The 21244-nt window shown below is 42.5% G+C and overlaps 1 protein-coding gene across 5 annotated transcripts in view; it reads left to right on the top strand.

Moving 5' to 3' along the window:
- Positions 1–496: 496 nt before the first annotated feature.
- Positions 497–21244, top strand: part of TSHR (thyroid stimulating hormone receptor) — a 161248-nt gene continuing 140500 nt past the window's right edge. For 2 of the 5 annotated variants that reach the window (XM_086709097.1, XM_086709095.1), the window contains exons 1-2: positions 501–761; positions 1037–1357. In XM_086709097.1, the coding sequence (XP_086565223.1) occupies positions 1188–1357 (170 nt within the window). In that variant the 5' untranslated portion in view covers positions 501–761; positions 1037–1187. Of the gene's footprint in view, positions 762–1036; positions 1358–21244 lie in introns of those variants that run through there. The other 3 variants (XM_086709096.1, XM_086709094.1, XM_086709098.1) reach the window with 3 other exon arrangements.

The raw sequence follows: 21244 nt of genomic DNA, 5'->3' as shown, positions 1-21244 counted from the left end.
TTCCCATAACCCCTGTGAGTTCATTCCTATTTTTTTTTTCCTAGTCAATCTCTAATCGTTATTTGGATTTCCATTACCTGTCCTTGTCCCAGAAGAACATATAAATAGAATCTCACAGTATGTGAGGAGCTGATATTCTCTTTACTCCAAGAAGAATACATAAGCAAGCGAAGGCTTTTAAGAGGGAAATTGGGACAATCTGATTTATATTTTAAACTATCGTTTTGGCTACTGTGCGAAGAATGATGAGTAGAAGATAACTTATGTATCCTTTTTCTTCCCATCTTGGGGGTGGTGGTGGTGCGGAATGTGGTTCAATAAAATTCCTGAGCAGACCAGGAATGACCGGCCAGCTTCAAATCTAATGACAAAGCTGGATTCGGAGTTGGGATCAGAGCACGCACGACACTGTTCCTGCAGTTCCCCGTTGTGCACGGCAGATGGCCCCCGAGCGCAGTTCCTAGCCCGCTTCGCAGAGCGCGCTGCTGCCTGGAGAGCCCCGCGCGGCCAGGCGACTCAGCGCCCAGGTTTCGGTGCGTGTGGCGGGTCGCGCCCTGCGATCCAGGTTTGCGAGGAAGTCGGCGGGCAACGACGATCTGCCCGGGGTGTCGCGCCCGGCTGCAGCCGCACTCCGGGTGGCCACCGACGCGTGTCCGCCGCCGACTCTCCGCAGAGGCATCTAAGGCGGGGAGAAGCTGAAGTTCTGCAGGACCCCCGTCCGCCCCGGGACAGTCCGGCCGCGGGGACTTTCTCCGGCTAGAGTGCGTGCGGTGGACCCGGCAGGCGGTGCCCGTGGGAAGCTACCCACGGGGAAAGCGGCCCACTGGGTTTAGAGACAAGGCAGCTTCTAAACTAGTCTTTGGAGAGAACTCGGCTGGAACGCAGAAGGGACAGCCCGGATTGGTGTTGAGTGTCGGGGAACCGACGGAGCGGGCTGCGTAGCTCCGGGGACGGGAGTGAAGCAATTAGGCTTGTTTGGGTGGAGAGTTGCCTAGGGAAACCGAACACTTAAGAGCCTCTTCTTTCCCCTCTCCAGCCTCCTCTTGGGTGCTGAAGTCACAACCCCAGCGAGTCCTCTCTCCTCCCACGCCTCCGTCTGCCTTCCAGACCGCGGGAGCCCAAGGCGCAGAGGGCCGGGAACGAGACGTCAGTGGAGGATGAAGAACTAGCCTTGGGACCCTTGGAAGATGAGGCAGACGCCCCTGCTGCAGCTGGCGTTACTTCTCTCCCTGCCCAGGAACCTGGGGGGGAAAGGGTGTCCATCTCCGCCCTGCGAGTGTCACCAGGAAGATGACTTCAGAGTCACCTGCAAGGATATTCACCGTATCCCCAGCCTACCGCCCAGCACGCAGACTCTGTGAGTACCTGGGAGAGGAGAGGGGAGCATCGAGAGGCCAGGGACAGCTGCAAAGATGGCCAGAAGTGCACAAAAAGAGCGTGAGAGTAAGCCAAAGGGCTGTGTGTGTGTGTGTGTGTGTGTGCAGTGAGTAAAAACGCAACTGCCCAAACCTGGGATTGCTGCCATCCTAGTTACTCAAAACACGGGAAAAGCTAAAACCCTGGTGCAAGATGCAAGCGTGAGCTGCCCTTTCTCAAGAGCTGCTCTTCACTTTGCCCAGGCCTGGCTGAATCTTTCACTTCAGATATTAATAACACTAATAGCAACTTAAGAATTGACCTCTAGCACAGAGACCCTGTCTTTCAACTCTGAATTCCCCACACCTGGCATATGGCCTGGAACTCTTCTGGTGCGCAAGCCAAAGCTTGTTGAGTAAGTGAGCCAATGAATATGCAAGCCTCAGATGTTGTCCGTCCACCACTTCTTTAGAGACAGTTTTGAAGGGGGTAGAATTTCAAGTCATGGGAGAGAAACATGGCTCTGACAGTGGAGGGGAACTTGGAGCCATCGGTTTACAGTTCCACCAAATGTCGAGGAAAAAGGATAATGTTGGAGGAAGGCAAGGGACTAAGAGTCAGGAGACCGTTCTCTTCATGCCCCTCTCACCAGCTGGGAAAATAGGGGAGGTCATTTATTTGGGAAGACCCAAGTTTACCTCTGAGTAAAAGAGGGGCGTCAGTTAGGTGCATTCCGATGTCTGATGATGCAAGTGAGGGGATTCGCTGGATCACAAAGAGTAAGAACTTGATAAAAACAGTAGCAGGGAGAATCTGACCTTGAAAACAATGGGAGTAGGGGTAGGGGAGGGATGGTGTGCTGAAGAACGAAGTTATTCTGAGAAGAGACAGTGATGAAGAGTGTGGGTGAAAAGGCATGCCAGTTTAGACAGTGGCCACAGCCATCTGCAACAGTAGCAAAGTGATTTTCAAATCTTGCCAGGGAGGGGGGGGGCAGTAGAACTCTTGTCAAAGGAAAGCTTATGAGAGAAGTCAAATATGTAAAGCTAACCATTTTATTGTGCTTACTCCTGTCCTCAGCACTTTACACAAACTCACCAATTGACTCCTCACAAAATCCAACTGAGTAGGTAATTTTACTATTCTCGTTTTATAGATGGGGAAACTGAGGCACAAAAAGCAAGGCCACTTGTTCAATGTCATGCAGTTAATCAGTTGTGGTGCCAAGATTTGAAATAGCTCCAAGCTGCACTCTTAAGCCCCCTGCCCTTAGATGAAAGCAGGTCTAACCCTGCCAGCTTTTCTCCAATATGGTCTTGAAAAAAAATAGAAAGGAGAGAAAAATGTGTAAGAACTTAGAAAAGTAAGAGTTGGGCAGGGGAAGAAAAAGGAACAGAAAGAAGGAGGGAAAGGAAAAAGAAAGAATGGGAGGGAGGGAGGAAAAGAAAGACTGTATCTGTGTTACAGTAGGCATTTCCTGCTGAAACAAAACAGACCTTAAACCCTGTTCTGGGTGGCAACCATTTTTCTGAATCTAGATGCTGTGTAACCATGGCTGGCTGTTTTACAAATTATTATGGTGCTGAGAGCATTTTTTCCTAAGCCTTAGTCTCTATCCATGTATTATGGTGCTGAAAAGTAAACAAGACTGTCCCTTTCTGCATTACCCATACACTTGCCGTGTGGTTCAGTAGATGGATGGGAGACAGTTTCACTGTTTGTGACTTCCACTGAAACGGTGGTTCTGAATCTTCTCTACTTCCCCCATCTAAGACAGCATGATTCACTCTCATTATAACAGTGATTCTAACTAGGTAGGAAGTAAGGGAGAGCTGATATTCCCACTCCCCAGTGGAACATTCTAGAATCTTTGATATGCAGGTAGTTTGGAAAAAAAAAATGCTCCTCCTGATTGAGAATACTGATTTAAGGGAAATTAAATGAACCCAGCAGAATAAAATGAAAAATTTTAATGTTGGCATATAATTATAGATCATATCACCTCAGAACCAAGGATAGCAAGATGGACCCATTACTCTCATTCAGAGAATTGCCATTTGCTACCTGTGTGCGCAAGAGGACTACCCCTTCTTTGAATGAGGGTGGGGTTTGATTTTCATTTTGGATTTGTGTGGATTCTTCCGCAAGAAAGTGCCACCTTACCTTGCCTTGCCTTGTCCTTTGACCTATCCACTTTCAGGTTCATGATGGTGACAATCACTACCTCACCCCCTCCAACTTCCTTCAACTCCAGTGGAGTGAAGGTTTGTCCATCACACACTTATGTGCCTTCAGAAATGTTTCTTTTTTTTAATTTTTTTTTCAACGTTTATTTATTTTTGGGACAGAGAGAGACAGAGCATGAACGGGGGAGGGGCAGAGAGAGAGGGAGACACAGAATCGGAAGCAGGCTCCAGGCTCTGAGCCATCAGCCCAGAGCCCGACGCGGGGCTCGAACTCACGGACGGCGAGATCGTGACCTGGCTGAAGTCGGACGCTTAACCGACTGCGCCACCCAGGCACCCCTCTTTTTTTTAATTTTTTAAGCTTATTTATTTTGAAACATAGAGAACGAGAGCAGCAAAGGGGCAGAGAGAGGAGAGAGAGAGAGAGAGAGAGAGAGAGGAGGAGCACTGTCAGTGCAGAGCCCTATGTGGGACTTGAACCCACAAACCATGAAATCATGACCTGAGCCAAAATCAAGAGCCAGATGCTTAACTGACTAAAGCACCCAGGCATCCCCCCCTTCAGAAATGTTTCTGAAGGAGCTGTTATAGCTCCTGTTTTCAGGTTCTGGATTTTGCTTCCATTATTGCTAATTTGCATTCTGCATCTGTATCTGTGGCTCTAATTGATGGACTAGCCCACTATTTTCGAAACTGAAGACACTCACAGATGTTGATCTTCAGGATTTTTGCCAGATCTGTGTTCCACCTGTGCTATTATACATTCAGTATCTTTAAGTATTTCACTTCTTTAACTGAAAGAAATTTATTTAGAAAGCTTATATTATGACTATAAATGGGAAATTAGCATAACTTGCTGTAATTAGGAGGTAACCCAGAAAGCTAAAAACATTGAAAACACAAATATAATTACATTCTAGGCTCAAGATTATTGCCTGTGAATGCTCTAAGCCTGAGGCTGACTTTCCCTTGTTAAAAGGGAAAAGGGATAGGGGCACCTGGGTGGCTCAGTTGATTAAGCATCTGTTGATTTTGGCTCAGGTCATGATCTTCTAGTTCATGAGGTTAGGCTCCATGCACTGACTGTGCAGAGCCTGCTTAGGATTCTCCCTCTCTCTCTCTCTCTCTCTCTCTGCGTCTCCCCTGCTCTTGCTGCTTTCGCTCTCTCAAAATAAATAAATTAAAATTTAAAAAAATTAAATTAAATTAAATTTTAAAGGAAGGGAAGAGTGTAAGTGTTAGAGAAATATTCAAGAGGTACCAATTCAACATGCTGTCCTTGGTGGTATCAGAAGAATTGAAAAACCATGGAAAAAGGAATCACTTTTTCACTGTTATTCAATATTATTTAATGCCATGTGGGCGTTCCACCTAAAATAATCTCACATCATACTTGGTTTCCACACTTAGGAAATTGTGCATTTATTCCATATTTCACAACTGTTTTAGTCACAATCAGTGGTCATAACCTGAATAGCATTTGATTTCCCACCTAAAAAGAAGCCCCCTGCTTTAGCACCCACATGCTTGCCAAATACAGAAATACTCTATGTCTTACAGAGATGGTGTCACTTCATGCTTCTGGGCTCCATGATTTATTATTCTTTTTTCTCCTCTGTGTGTGTGACTCAAGGTCTTTGATGGTAAGTAACAGAAAACCCGGTCTGTCTAGCTTAAGGAGGGAAGAAATGTTCTGAAACAATAACATGTAATTTACAGAATCATTGTAGAACCTGGCTTTTAAAACAAGCCAGAGCCCAGGGCAGCCAGGGAGTTGGAGCCACAGCCAACCATCTGGTTGGAACAACTCCACAGACAACACCATAACCACAGCCACTGGACATCTGTGGTGCTGGGCACCTAGTTCTGTAGCTGCTGGGCTGTCTGTGTACTGCTATCAGTAACGTCTCAACCATTCCTGCCACTTTGAATCACCAGTCAGAAAGTGATATTCTAGATGGAAGCATCTGATTGTCTGCCGTAGGTTACCTGCTGTGTCCCAGCTGCTGGGGGGAGTAGGAGGAGGGAGGTCCCCTTTCCCCACTTTTGGTGTCTGTAGTAGGAGGTGAAGAACTGGGTCCTTCTAATAGTACACATATTAATGGGGCATTTTCCACCAAAGGGGGGCTATCTGCCCTCACCATTGCTCATCACTTCCTTCATCCTGCAAACGTTTATTAAGCACTGGCTACATTCCAGACATGTGCTAACGCTCTGGACTTGGCAGAGAACAACATCAACATGTCCCTGTCCTCAGGGGTCTTTACAATCTAGGGTGGAGCTGAATATCCATCAAATAATCTCGTAAACATGCAATTATAATTGTGTAAGTGTGCTGAGAGTGTACTTGGTGGGAATGGGGGGTGGAAACTGATTTCAACCTGGGTTCAGGGAATGTTATGAGCTACATCCTAAGCTAGTAGGATCCTAAACTAGTAGGCATAAGGAGATGCGTGTGTGGAGGTAGAGGGTGAGGAAGTGGTGTTCCAGGGGATTGAATTACTCATTTGAAGAGCTTTGAAGAATTCTAACCTGAACGGTGAAAGAGTTGATGGGCAACAATATACATTGCTACTTTCTTTGTGACACAGTACAGGTCGAGGTGAATTGTGATGTCAGTTTTTCCTCCAATTCTCCAATTCTGGAGGCAGCTTTTGTGCCAACAACAACAAAAAAAAATGACTTGTTAGGGGTAACTGTTTAAAAACAAATATTTGATTCATTAAAGTAATAAATGTAAAGACTAGTTCTTTTCTGAGTTTTCCATATATTTATTATTTTATTTGTAAATTTAATTATAATAATTACCTTAAGGAAGACATATTTTTTGATGGAAGACTTTATAATTTAATAATATTTTAATAAATAATTTAATAAAATAATAGTTTGAGTACAAACATAATACATTTTCTTTTAAAGCACTTGAATGTGCTTTCCAAATACTTAGAAAAGTCTAGAAAGTCTATTAAATTAAGCTTTATTAGTACCAGGAATCCTAAGTTTTATAGACATCCCAGTGCTGTTTATAGGAGCAGGAGAGTAGAATGGTTAAGGGCACTCTCTCTGGAGTGACATCATCATGGTTGAATGCCTTGGTCTACCATTTCTTCAGCATACTTTTGGAAATGTAGAGAAGGGAAAAACATTTTTCCTTCTATTCTTCTAAATCCTTGACTAGGACCCCTAGTAGCAACAATAAAGAAAATAGATTAACAGGAGAAAAGCACACATATTTACTTAAAATAAGTTTTATGTGACATGGAGTGAGGACACTGGCATCCTAGGTTCCTTATGGTTAGGGTTGCCCTATCTAGAAGGATTCTCCACTTATCCCTGTTATCCAGGTGTAATTAATAGCATTCCTTAACTCTCAATAAGGAAATGAAGACCCAAAGAAGCGATTAACCTTGATTGTTTTTACATCGGGTTTGATAAAGAGTGGGAAGTCATGGAACAATGTGAGAGGACAAAAACAGGGGGTGAGCTAAGTGTAGAAAACTGGGGGAAACAGCGAGTTTATTCCTTCAGATTCCTCTTGCCTTCCTTTCGTCTTTGCAGAAAAGGATACTCCTTTCCTCTGGGTGTAGGGAAGGCACTTCCACACAGCGGGGGGCTTATGACCTGCTGTAGGAGAGGGTCAGATAGCCCTGTCTGCACTAGCAGTTTCTTAGATTTCTCCAGTTTAAAATATCCAAAGTGCCAAGATGCCACGTGTGGGGAGGGCATGCTCTGGGCACTATCAGGATTTGCTCTGTACCTCAGTTTCTTCATCTGTAAAATGAGGATAATAATAGTACCTGCCTCGTTGGATTGCTGGGAGGTATGAATGAGTTAATGGTATTAAAGGATAATTTTCAAAGGAAGGTAAAATCATGAGTCTCCTACAGCAATAAATTGAACACCTTAAAGATTTTATTTAACTCTGTTTGAGTTTCCTAAGGCTGCCATAACAGAGTACCCACAACTGGATGGCTTAAAACACCAGAAATTTATTCTCTCATATTTTTGGAAGCTAAAAGTCTGACATCAAGGTACTGACAAGGCTATGCTACCCTGGCAGGCTCAAGGAAAGAATCCTTCCTTGCTTCCTAACTTCTGATGCCTGCCTGCCATCCTTGGTTTTCCTTGGCTTGTAGCAGCCTGACGCCAGTCTTTGTCTCTTCAGTCATGACCTTCTTCTCTGTGTAAGTCTCTGTGTGTCCTCCACCCCTTCTTATAAGGAACCAGTCATGGGATTTAGGGTGCACGCTAATCCAAGATGATGTATACTTAACTAATTACACTTACAGAGACCCTATCTCCAAATAAGCTCACATTCTGAAGCTCAGGTGGTTGTGAATTTTGGGGGGACACTATTCAACCCACTACAGTGAAGAAACTGGTAAAATGTTGCAATTATGTTAAAAATCCACAAAATAGATTTATAGATGAGGAATATTGAAATGGACATGCTAATGGAGGCAAAAGACTTCTTTCATAGTCAGGGGATGGGGGAAGTCAACTGAAGCTCTACCAGAAAGGACAGAATTTGCCATGTCTATAGACAGAATTATTTTGCATTGCTATCAATTATTTACAATCTACACAATTATGAAAGAGCTCCCATTGAATCAGACTCAGAATCCTGGAAGAATATGCTCTAGTCAATGCAAACTTTTCCAGTGAAGCACAACATCCCCTACGATACACACAGAACGCTTAGAACGGTTAATTTATTGACTCCCAGTAAACACTTTATGAGGAAATTCAGTAAAAAATAATTTCCATTTCAACTTAAATCACAGGTCAATATAAATTATTCAATTATACATTTTAAATTGAAATTGCAAGGCCAATCTATTAGATATTCCTATCAATAGACTGAGTTTAAATAACACAATACTCAAAATACCAAATATATATTGAGTATTCTTTTTTTATTTTTATTTTTTTAATGTCTATTTACTTTTGAGAGAGTCAGAGCACGAGCAGGAGAGGGGCAGCGAGAGAGAGGGAGACACAGAATTCGAAGCAGATTCCAGGCTCTGAGCTGTCAGCACAGAGCCCAACGCCAGGCCCAAACCCATGAGTAACCAGATCATGACCTAAGCCGCAATCAGACACTTAACCACTGGGCAACCCAGGCATCCTATATTGAGTATTCTTAAATTCAACACAAATTAATATTATGGGTCTGACTTAGATTTTTATTTCTTTTTTTTTTTAATGTTTATTTATTTTGAGAGAGAGAGCATGAGTGGGGTAGGGTCAGAGAGAGAATGAGAGAAGAGAATCCCAAGCAGGCTCCACACAACGCAGAGCCCGATGTGGGGCTCAGTCTCATGAACTGTGAGATCATGGCCTGAGCCAAAATCAATAGTCAGACACTTAACTGACTGAGCCACTCAGGGACCCCTCATTTCTATTTTTTCTAATGTTTATTTATTTATTCTTGAGAGAGAGAGAGAGAGAGACTGAGACCAAGCAGGGGAGGGGCAGAGAGAGAGGGAGACAGAATCCCAAGCAGGCTCCATGCTGTCAGTGCAGAGCCCAGTGTGGTGCTCGGACTCTGAAACTGTGAGATCACAACTTGAGCTGAAACCAAGAGTCGGACCCTTAACCAATTGAGCCACCCAGGTGCCCCACCCCCCCCCATTTCTATTTTTAATTCTAAATTTTCCCAAATTAAAAGATGTTTATTCATTAAGCAAGCTGGGCTCTTCCCCCACCAGTTAAGAATACCAGTTCCTTATGGAAACGTCCACTGGCTTCCTAGGTTCCTTATGGTTAGGGTTGCCCTATCCAGAAGGAGCCTCCTCTTACATCTGTTATCCAGGTGTAATTAAGAGCATTCCCTTGACTCTCAAATTAGATTTTGGAGGATAAATTACTAATAGATCTTACTAATAGACCATTAAGTCCAGAGGCCCACGGGACATGCTGGGACATCCTGAGCCTTGTTTATTGTCACATAACTGTCACGTTATAAGTCAATAACTTAAACAGGGTTGGTCTCTTGGTATTGCCTAAATTCTGCAACCCCCACCTACATGGTAGTGAACTTCCTTCGTGGCTTCAACTGAATTTTGCATTTCCTTGGCTCTGTTAAGATACTTGTATCTTCCCCTCTGGCTTATTGCAGGAGCCACCAAACAGCTCTCCTGCATCCAGCCTTGCCCTCCACAGTCTATCCTTCACACAGCAGCCAGAGACATCTTTTAAAACGAATGTCAGGTCACGTCCGTCCTTTGCTCACAACGCTCCTCGGCTTCCTAGTTATCTCAAGATAAAAACCAGAGTCCTTACAGAGGCCCAAAAGGGCCTACATGATTCAGACCTTCTTTTTTTTTCTTTTTCTATTTTATTACTCGTACTCATAATTGAACTTTTACTCCACTGGCCTCCTTGCTGTTCCTCATGTTTGTCAGGCTTTTCCACATTAGGTTCTTCCCTGTGTCTCAAACCTTATTTTCCCAGATGTTCCCATGGCTTATCCTCTCACCTCCTTCCAGTTTTTGTTCAAATGTTACCTTCTCAATAAGGCTTTCGTAATCACTCTACTTAATATTTAGCATTCCTGCTTTTAAAAACAATTCCATAGAGCTTGGCACCTTCTAATATACGATATAATTTGTCTGTGTTTCTTATTTATATCTTTCCCCACAGGGCTAGGTTTTTGTGTTGGTTTGTTTTTGTGGTTTACTTTGTTCAGTTATGTATTCCAAGTGCCCAGAAAGAGCCTGGCATATGATTGGTAGTCATTACATACTGGTTTAATAAATGAATGCGTGGATGAAGGTCTCCAGAGGCACCTTAATATCATGCCATTGGGTTCTTCACACCCGTTAATTCTTTTTCAGAGTCCTTGGGTTTATTGCCCTGTTAAGGTAGATGAAATTCTACTTTTGTTTAGTGTTTTTCCTGACCACCTGAGACACTAGTTTTTAGACATTAAAATGACATCTGCTGGGGCACCGCATGCCTCACCACCCATCTGACCCTATTTCACGATACAAAAACCATGTGAAAGATGCTCCTTTGAACAGCCACCTCCAAGAAACTGACTCTACCAGTGCTTCCTCAACTTTCCAAATGTAGCACCCCTAAGCAAGAGGAAAGTAGAAGAGAGCCTCAGGATATCTGGGACAACCTGAAGCAATCCAGAGCAAGCAGGACACTTCTTTGAAGTCTCTGGGTTTGTTATTTTTTATTTAGCTTCTAAAAAATGAGTGACAATTTTGAATTCTTTTCCATCATGTAGCTGTTTTTTGCGGGGCTTCACATGTAACTTCTCAGAGGATTCGCTTCTACCTTTAGGATAATGCAACTCTATATTTGAATATCCCAGTAATTTGACTCAAGTGATGGTGTACAGAATGGCAGTCACTGAAAGAGGCCAGTAAAGTACTTTAGGAGGCAGTGCTGTGTGTGCTTAAGAAGCCAGCCTCAACAGCCAGACCTGCTCTGCAGAGGCCAAGCCCATTCAGTCCTATTCTCAGACGCCTGGATCCAGAATGTCTAACTGTTTCACCTGTGTGAACAAACCCTGGCCATCCTGGAGTGTTTTCTTCTATTGGCTCTGATGAAGCAGTGGACAGAGAAAACTAATTCATAAAAACTTACCATATGTTGTTAAATGCGTGGATTGTATTTGGATTTATCAATTAATTGGAATAGTTTTTTCCCCCTTCCAGAACTGAGAAATCATTAATTTTAATCGATCCAACTATTTGATTACTTTAATGTTTTCTTATGGTACAAAGTATGTTAATTATTACCTTAGAGATGAAGGTTTATTAACCAGAGATTCATGGGCTTCCTAGGAGCCCATGTGTATCCTCCTGGAAATCTGTGATTAAATGAAAATTTGTACATCAGGGCACGACTGAGAGAAACTATAACTTACCTCAGATTATTAAAGGTGTCCTTGAACCCCCACCCAAAAAAGTTAAGAAATTATATTCTGGAATAACTTGGCTTTTTTGTGTGTGACAGTATACATTTGGTATTAACCATGACTTAATCTTTTTATTGCATTACAAAGAACGCTAAAACATATATCTAAAAAATAAGCAAAAACTTCTTGACCTTTGAGTGTGATTTTTTTTCTCCTGACTATATTGCTATGATTATTTTTTAATGCCTCACACTTAGCTCATCCTTTGAATAGGCTCTTCTCACAGAAGTTCACTAAGTGTGGCTATTCTTCAAGTCACTGTTTAAAAACAGATTTTATAAGTGTCTAATGCCTTATATCTGACATTAAATCCTTTCTACCTCTCCTGTTTCCATTCTCACTGAATCTGCTTGCTTAATTATTCTTTGCCTTTTATTACTGCAATTAAGATATAGTTGAAGGAATGGGGCGCCTGGGTGGCGCAGTCGGTTAAGCGTCCGACTTCAGCCAGGTCACGATCTCGCGGTCCGTGAGTTCGAGCCCCGCGTCGGGCTCTGGGCTGATGGCTCAGAGCCTGGAGCCTGTTTCTGATTCTGTGTCTCCCTCTCTCTCTGCCCCTCCCCCATTCATGCTCTGTCTCTCTCTGTCCCAAAAATGAATAAACGTTGGAAAAAAAAATTTAAAAAAAAAAGATATAGTTGAAGGAAATTTAAAGTATGAGTAAAAATGGTTCCATTTGTTCGGAGCTACAAATTAGATTTTACAGTGTTCCATTTTGATGTCAGACTCTCCTTACTTTCTTCATTTTTGTATGAATCCTTAAGAATATATAGGATGTCAGAAAATTTCAGAGCAAATCCTTTTCTTAGAATTACAAAGCAGACCTTTGTGATTTTTAAAGCATCTTATAAGTGTTCTCTTACATGTATTGACATGTAAATCTGCCCTGGCTTTTTCTGGTACAGCCCTATTTAAAATATCTTGCCATCAGAACATTCCAGAAATTCAAATATTTTCTCATCATTTTAGCTAAACTTTCCACACCCCTTTTGCACCTGGAAAGAGCTCCCTGCGTCCCAGTTTTTCTTTCAAAAACATGATCTCTCTATTTATATGATACATGAAGCTCTTGGCTAACATTTTTGCAGGCATTAGCTTAATTTTACCCACACCCGAGTATTATCATAATTACTCAACTCCAGAGAGGGACTGAAATTGTCTTTTCTTATTGCCAGCTACTGTCACTTTATATTTTGTTATTTCAATCTTTTTATGAGCTGGGAAACTAGAAGGCTAACTTTAGGGAAAGGATCTGTACATGACGATAAATAAATGATCTCAAGAGAGGGCACAAATGAGGGGCTCTCCTGTGACAGTCTTTAGTGAGCTTTGTGGCTGCTCTGTTTCTCTCTCAACACCCTTTCCAGTTATTTTTGGGTACATAGCCATGGTCCAAAGTTTGAGATGATAGGAAATCTTACTCTAGATAGGTGGCATTTTATTGTGGTTAGTGTTTCTTCCTTCCTTTCTTCTTTTTTTCTTTTTAACAAATATTTATTGATTACTTAATATTTGCAAGTACTACTCTAGATATGGAGAGATATAATAAATGACCTCCTTGATCATACATTCTAGCAGGGGGGAAATAGCCAAAAATATTAGTAAGTAACACACATAGTATGTCAGATGGTGATGAGTATAATGGAGAAAAATAAAGGGAGGGACAGGGAGAAGGAAGGCTGGGGGTTGCATTTTAAGTGGTCAGAGAAGGCCTCACTGACAAAGTGACATTTGAGTAAAGACCTGAAGGAGCCCCCAAAACTAAGCCAGGCTGATATCTGGGGCTGGGGGTGGGGGGGAGAAAATTCTGAATAAATGGAAAGACCCAGAGTCAGGGGGGGACATGGGAGGAACTTGCATAGTATGTTTGTAAGTGACAAGCAGAAAAATGTGCCTGAAGCAGAGAGGGTTGCAGGAAATGAGATCAGAGGAGTTATGGGGGACAGAGCACGTTGTACCTTGTAGGTCATTATGAGACACTAAAAATATGTAAATATAAATATATACCTTAAATAAGTATAAAATAATATAAATGCATACAAATACATACATGTATATTTTTTTTTCTGAATGAGATAAATAGCTATTAAGGATGTTGAGCTCCACCCCCAAAATTGCATAAACTGATTTACATTTTCCTAGGAGCACCCAGGCTACTATATTTGTTAATCAAGTGAGAAATGACCATGGCTCCAACTGGCTTAATACCAGGGAAGGTGGTGAGAAATGGTTGAGTCCTGGATTTATGATGAAGGTAAAGTCAACAGGATTTCCTCACAGAGTGTGTGGAGTCTGAGTGAAAGAAAGGAGTCGGTAATGTCTTAGCCTGGATTCTCCAGAAAGCAGAGCCTGTGGAGAATTATCACTGGGGAGTGTGATTCCAAGGAGCAGAAGGGTGAGTTGGTGACATGAAGAAAGGAGGCAAGGAGAGTTTGCTGCTACTAGAGGCAAGTTGTTGTTGATCCCATATGGCCACCTGAGAATGCTATGCATCTCGGTCCCTTGCTCTAGGAGGGAGGAAAGGGAAACTTTTATCCATGAGTTCTTATCCCCCTGCCCCCACCTTGTAGATTGGGGTGTTACCTCCACCAGCCTTCCAGGTTTCTTGTGCATGGATAATGATGGAGTGCTAGATGTTTACAGAAATGCCCCAGGGTGGAAGGTGAGGGGAACAGAGGCAGGGCTGAGGTACAGCTCTGTCAGGTTGCACCTGGATGAAGCTAGTCAGCACTCACATAGATCTGGAGGCTGTGGCGTGGCTAGAATAGGACAGGTAGGGCTGAGAGGATCTCAAGTGATGTATTAAGAGTTCTTTAATGCAATTCGCCCTATGAACCACTCAGATCTTACCAAGCTTGCTTCCTTTCTTTCTTTTTCTTTTTTTTTTTTTTTTTTTGCGTTTATTTATTATTGAGAGACAGAGAAAGAGTATTAGCAGGGGAGGGGCAGAGAGAGAGGGGGATACAGAATCTGAAGCAGGCTTCAGGCTCTAAGCTATTAGCACAGAGCCCGACACGGGGCTCAAACTCACAAACTGCGAGATCATGACCTGAGCCGAAGTCAGACACCCAACCGACTGGGCCACCCAGGAGGCCCTCTTTTTTTTTTTTTTTTAAGTTTATTTATTTATTTTGAGAGACAGAGACAGTGTGAGTCGAGAAGGAGTAGAGAGAAAGGGAGAGAGGATCCTAAGCAGGCTCCACACTGTCAGCACAGAGCCATATGCATCGTTCAAACTCATGAACCATGAAATCATGACCTGAGCCGAAACCAACCAACCAATCGACTGAGCCACCCAGGCTCCCCTTCCCAAGCTTTTAATTATGTCTGGCTCTCATACCAAAATATGGGACCTTCTGTTTTGTAAAAATAAAATGACCTTATGTCTTTTCTGAGATAGAGGGGGATACAACTCCAATCTGCCACAGAGCTCCCTTCAAAATGCAATCTTTGCAAAGACATAATGCAGGAGGGCTTGTGAAATAAGCAAAAGTCTCCTCTATTGTGGCTGATCCCAAGGTTGTAATTAATAGTCATATCTCTCCTCAACTCTGATTTTAGATTTCTCTCAGCACTGCCCAGACTTTGGCCTGTGGTTGCCTAGAAGAAGGACCCAGACTTTCAACTCCAAGGGTTTTAAACCCTTAGCTATATTTGCCCTATTTCACCATTATCACTGGTCACAGAAGAACCAAGACATGTCCCAGATAAATCCCTGGGTTCTAGACATACTCCTCACTGCTGCTGATGTAAAGCAGCAACCATAGCTTCTCATGGTTCTTTTATTCCTATCAGGAGAGAAACTCCTACGTTTGCCCATTCATCTACTGGTATCATGAGCCCAAATAACCAGGTGATCATTATAGCATAAGGCCCTTACTTGGAGGAAGTAGTCTTTACACCCAAAAACTAGGACCTCTGGCAGGAACAGAGACAGGCAGTTCAAATTCTGAATGTAGGTCACTGTGATGGTGAGAAGGGTCAATCCTACCAACACCTCTAGGTCCTCATACCCATGTATTCTAGCTACATGGGTACTGGCATATATTGGCTATTGGTTCAGCATGTACACTTCACTGAGGTGGATCCCCAACCGTCCAGGCTTTGTCCCAAGTTGGAACCTTAGCTGATCCTTTAATGGGTCATTTCACTATTCTGCTAGGCAATCTGCTTCTGCATGATTAAAGACATAGTCAGACTAGTGGATATGATGGTCATGTGCCCTTTACTGTACCTTCTCTCCCATGAAATGGGTCTCTTGGTTGAGTGTTGTGCTGTTGTAGTGTTGTGCAACAAGTTGGTTCTTGCAGAACTCTGTAGGACCTCATACTGGTAGATCAGGCAAGCTATAAGCCTTCGAATAGTGACCCTAGTGGAGGCAGTGAGGTCAGGGAAGGCAGACTCAAAGCCAAAGTCACAATTCTCTTTAAAATGAATTACTACTTTTGACAAGTAGAAAGGGTCCAGTGTAATCAAACTACCACCAATTGGCTAGCTGTTCTTTTGGAGGAAATTTGCCTTATCAAAGGTGCAGTGTAGGGTTCTACTACTGGTAGTTTTGGTTATTCAAAGAGGCAGTATCTTTACTAGATTTGATGAAAACGAACCTGTGCTTGGCTTCCATCCCTGCCACCATGACCATTTCATTCACGCCCACTCTACCAGCACTGCAGTTGACATCCATAGAATGAGTCATCCTACCCACCTGGTTGTTGAAAGTCACCTCTGAAGGGACACTGAGAAAATTTCCTTCAAGGGATCCAGCCTCCCTTTCAATCAGTGGATTTCTGGTTTCAGAGATATTAAGGTTTTTCTTTTAAAAATGTGCATCATAAATTGAAGAAATTGTTACTTTTGATGTAGTGCAAACACAGAACTAGAGTGAAGAATTTGCCATAACATTAATTTTTAGATTTAGGTTAATACCTTGATGCCAAAAAAATAAACTCTGAGCTATAATTACAAAAGCATCTAGTTCTTTAGAGCATTTGGATTACTGAAAATTGCCATAATGGTTATCTCTTATGAATTATTAATCTGTTATTCTATTACATAATAACTGCTTGAGCTATAATATGAATTAAATGTGTTTTGTGCACTGCCTTAAAAATCTGTTGCCATTGTTATTTTTTTGTTTGTTTAATTACATACTGTGTCAACTGTGTGTCCAGCCCCATGCTATGTGTTTTCACATATGGTATCTCACTTGGGACTCACAACAGCTCTGTTTGACTCCACTTTAGATGAGGAATCTGAGACCCAGAAATGTGGTCTCTCTTATCTTTTATCTCACAGCCAGTAAATGAAAGAGCATTCAAACTCAGGTCCTCTAGCTTCAAATCCAAGGCCCTCTTTCCATAGTAGCTATCTTCCTAAATCTGGTCTCTTCCCTTCCCTTGTGTTTCTTCCCTTCCCTCCCCTTCCCCAATTGACATGAAATTCATATAATGTGCCATTCACTGGTATTTAGTACATGCACAGTGTTGTACAACCATCACCTCTAGTTCCAAACTAATTTCATCATCTCTAAAGGAGATCCCTACTGATTAACCAGTCACTCCCCATTCTCCTTCTCCTCATACCCCCTGGCAACCACTAATCTGATTTCTGTCTCCATGGATTTACCTATTCTGGACATTTTATATAAATGCAATCATACAACATGTGACCTTTGTGCCTGGCTTCTTTAACTTAGCATAATGTTTTTACATTTCAACCACACTGCAGGGAAAGAGTGTGGGCCATCAGACAAGTGGCCTGATAGGAAAACAGGTGTAAACAGGCCAAGCTTTATGTAATTTCAGGACTTTTCAGCCAGGTTCATTTCTAACACCCTAGTGTAGAGAGCAGTCCCACTCCATGTCTCAATGCCTTACACCTTAGAGATGATCATTAGAATGCCAAAAATGTTCATAGTTATTCTCGAAGGCTTAGAGCTACAAAACTACTTTCCCACATCAAAAGGTTTTGAGAGTACCTGTTTGGTGAAGGAGAGTGTTTCTAACCAGCGGGCTGAGCAACACCATGTGCTTATGCCTTCTGGATCCCATGGAATCTTAGTCAACACTTCTAGAAAGAAGTGACTTAATAGCAATGCATGAGCCATTATCTGTAACTTATACCCTTTTAAGAGCCAATACTTATGCAGAGGGTTTTTCTGTGTTATAGGCAAGGTGCAGAACTTAAACAATGTCCCATTTGTAATGGTATTTATTATAATAATATTGGGGGTGCCTGGGTGGCTCAGTGGGTTAAGTATCTGACTCTTGATTTTGACTCAGGTCCTGATCTCACAATTTGTGAGATTGAGCCCTGTCAGTGCAGAGCCTGCTTGGGATTCTCTCTCTCCCACTGCCCCCCCGCCCACTTCAAAATAAATAAACACCAAAAAAAATAATATTGGCTTCTCTATCTTATATCTCCATTTAAAAATTTAACCAATAGGGGTGCCTGGGTGGCTCAGTTGGTTGAGCGTACAACTTTGGCTCTGGTGGTGATCTTGCAGTTTGTGGGTTACAGCCCCGCTTCAGCTCTCTGCTATCAGTGTGGAGCCTGCTTCAGATCCCTGTCCCTCTCTCTCTGCCCCTCCCCCCTCACTCTCTTTCGCTCAAAAATAAATAAACATTAAAAAAATGTAACCAATATGCCAATAAAGGAAATTTGCTAAGAATAAAAAAAGGTTAAATGAAAGAAGTAGATTATTATTTCCCTTAGGTTTACTGGAGCTTACTTCTCAGCTGTTTCTTCCCTCCCCACTCTGGAACTTGGAGACAGAAGACGTGTAGTCAAATCCTAGCTCTCCACCAACTCACTGTGTGGAAGAATCTATTTGCTCAACTCACAGGATGAACAAACTAGTAAGATCTGTTATGCCCACATCATGGAGTAGTCATGAGGATCATGTGAGGTAATGCTATGAGTGTGTATGTGAAATACCTAGTAAACCAGAATAAAGCCTGATCGAAGTTAACTGTTATCACTAATGCAGTAGTGGGCATGAGAGCCTGTGAGAGCTGGTCTGATTTAACCCTCAGCGTGAGTATTATATTGATTTGGAGAGGGCATGCTTCCACACAGGGACCATTCAGCAGCTGTTGGGCTTGAGGATCGTGTGGCTTTATTTATTTTTTTTTCTTAATTTTTTTTTTCAACGTTTATTTATTTTTGGGACAGAGAGAGACAGAGCATGAACGGGGGAGGGGCAGAGAGAGAGGGAGCCATCAGCCCAGAGCCTGACGCGGGGCTGGAACTCACGGACCGCGAGATCGTGACCTGGCTGAAGTCGGACGCTTAACCGACTGCGCCACCTAGGCGCCCCTCGTGTGGCTTTATTAAGACCAAACACTTGTCCACTGTGCAAAAAGCACATTTTAAATATTTATAAGATTGCTTATCTTCTTCCAGAGATATTTGTCCCTGGGGAGTTACTGTTAGGGTAAAGGGTAAAGTGACTGAAATTCTAACCATGGATGGGAGTTCTCTGTCCTATGAGGGCCCATAAATCTGTAAGAATCTAACTGTTCTATGGCAGAATTTGGCTGACAAGCCTATTAGGGTTTCCAGACTCTCCAGATGCCCCTATTTAATGCTTGGCTGGCCTTCTTACGTAGCATAACCAAGTTCTCATTTCACAACCATCCCGAATCCCTGGAATCTAAAACAACAAAGCCAGAAGCTCTGAAATGTGTGCTATGAAGCATGAAACACTCTATTAAGGTTCTGTCTGCTTCAGTTCTGTGTGACAATAGAAGTTTTAATGTACTTATGAAGAACTCCTTTTACTCATAAGAAACTTACATTATAGAAAGTATATATCTCAGGATCAAAAAACTCAGTGGCTTGGAGGGGCTACTCTTTCTTTTCACATTATATCCAGTATCTTCATTTTCAGTAGCAAGAGGGAGGGGAAATCTCTTGAATGAGAGAAGTCATCGTGAAGAGTACAGGATGGAAGTTTCCCACTGAATAAGGAAATTACTGGTGAACATTTTAGCAAGGTACTTTTCATCCTTCTGTGTTCTTATCTTTGTATCTGTTAAATGAAACCATAGGATGGTTCTGTCCTACTTCGGAGAACCGTTGTGAAGACCAGGGAAGTAATTGTTCAAGTGTACAAGGTGATCTTTTTTATTCGGGGAGCTTTCTCATTCAGCAGAAAAAGAATATGCGAGAGGGGGTGATGCTTTATCAGATATTTTGAGAAACACAGATTTATCATGCAGGGATTTTTAAAAGAATGAGACTGTAAAAACAAACAAAACAACAAAATAAAGCAATTTAAAAGCATCTACACCCATCCTTTCCCCTCTACTCTTCTAACAATGCAAGCAGACTATCGTCCACCTGCATCCATGCTCCCTGCTCTCCTCACCCTAATTTGACCTTTCCCGTCTCCTCTCCCATATTCTTCGCACCGTTATCTAAACACACTCCAGTCTCTTTCAACGTTTTTTACTTTATTTTTGGGACAGAGAGAGACAGAGCATGAACAGGGGAGGGGCAGAGAGAGAGGGAGACACAGAATCGGAAGCAGGCTCCAGGCTCTGAGCCATCAGCCCAGAGCCTGACGCGGGGCTCGAACTCACGGACCGCGAGATCGTGACCTGGCTGAAGTCGGACGCTTAACCGACTGCGCCACCCAGGCGCCCCCTCCAGTCTCTTTCTACTAAAACAAAATCCCGCCATAGTTCTCACATCTCAGTCCATCCGCCACTGCTGCTTCCCTAGCAGCCTCCTTCCCTTTGCAGCTGAACATTCATTAAGACTTTTCTCAAGTTGTTCTTTTGACGTTTTTACTTCCATTCATTCTTTAACCTACTGCAATCTGGCTTCTGCTCCCATTACTCAATTGAAAAGGCTCTTGCCAAAGTCACTAACAACCTTTGCTGCAAAATCCAGTGGACATTTTTAGATCCTTTTCTGGATTGAACCAATGGTAGCTTTTGTAGTGATGATCACTTCCTGCTGTTTCCCCACATCACACTCTTTGACTGCCTGGTGCCACAAAGTGCATCTCTGATCAGCACGTAAGGGAGCGCTACTGTTGCACAAGGGGGGCAGATACTGAGATATGAGCCAATTAGGAGTGCTAGCTGCACTCCTTCCCTCTTAACAGCAAGTGAGTTCTTTTTTAATATATATATGTGTGTATATATATATATATTAATTTGAGTATAGTTCTTGAATTAAGTAACGTTGTAGGCTACAAAGTTAATATCCAGAAATTGGTAACATTTCTATGTACTAATAATGAAGTAGCAGAAAGAGAAATTAAGAAAACAATTCCATTTACAATTATGCTAAAAAGAATAAAATACCTAGAAGTAAACTTAACCAAGGAGGTAAAGGACCTGAACTCTGAAAATTGTAAAACATTGATGAAAGAAATTGAAAATGACACAAACAAAAGGATAGATATTCCATGTTCATGGATCGAAAGAATCAACATTGTTAAAATGTCCATACTACCCAAAGCAACCTACAGATTCAATGGAAGTGCGTCTTGAATAGAGTGCTCACCTCCATGCTTGTTGCAACCCTTGTGATGTGATCAACTTCCTCATACACGTTTGGAAAACAGAGCATCCAGGATTTCAGTGGATCTGTCTTCCTGCGGGAAATTTAGACGACAGGTTATGGGGATGAACTACAGCCCTGTTGCTGCAGTTGATGTCAGGACCACAACTGGTGCTTCCGTTTCTCTCCACTGCCCATTCTAAATTCCCCTCATACTCAGCTTTAACCTCTGCTGGCCTTGATGACTTAT

Source organism: Puma concolor, chromosome B3 (assembly GCF_028749965.1).
Source record: "Puma concolor isolate L17-30 chromosome B3, mPumCon1.1.hap2, whole genome shotgun sequence".
NCBI classification, from domain to species: domain Eukaryota; kingdom Metazoa; phylum Chordata; class Mammalia; order Carnivora; family Felidae; genus Puma; species Puma concolor.
The sequence above is the reverse complement of the archived record's forward strand: the minus strand, read 5'-3'. Positions and strand labels throughout refer to the sequence as shown.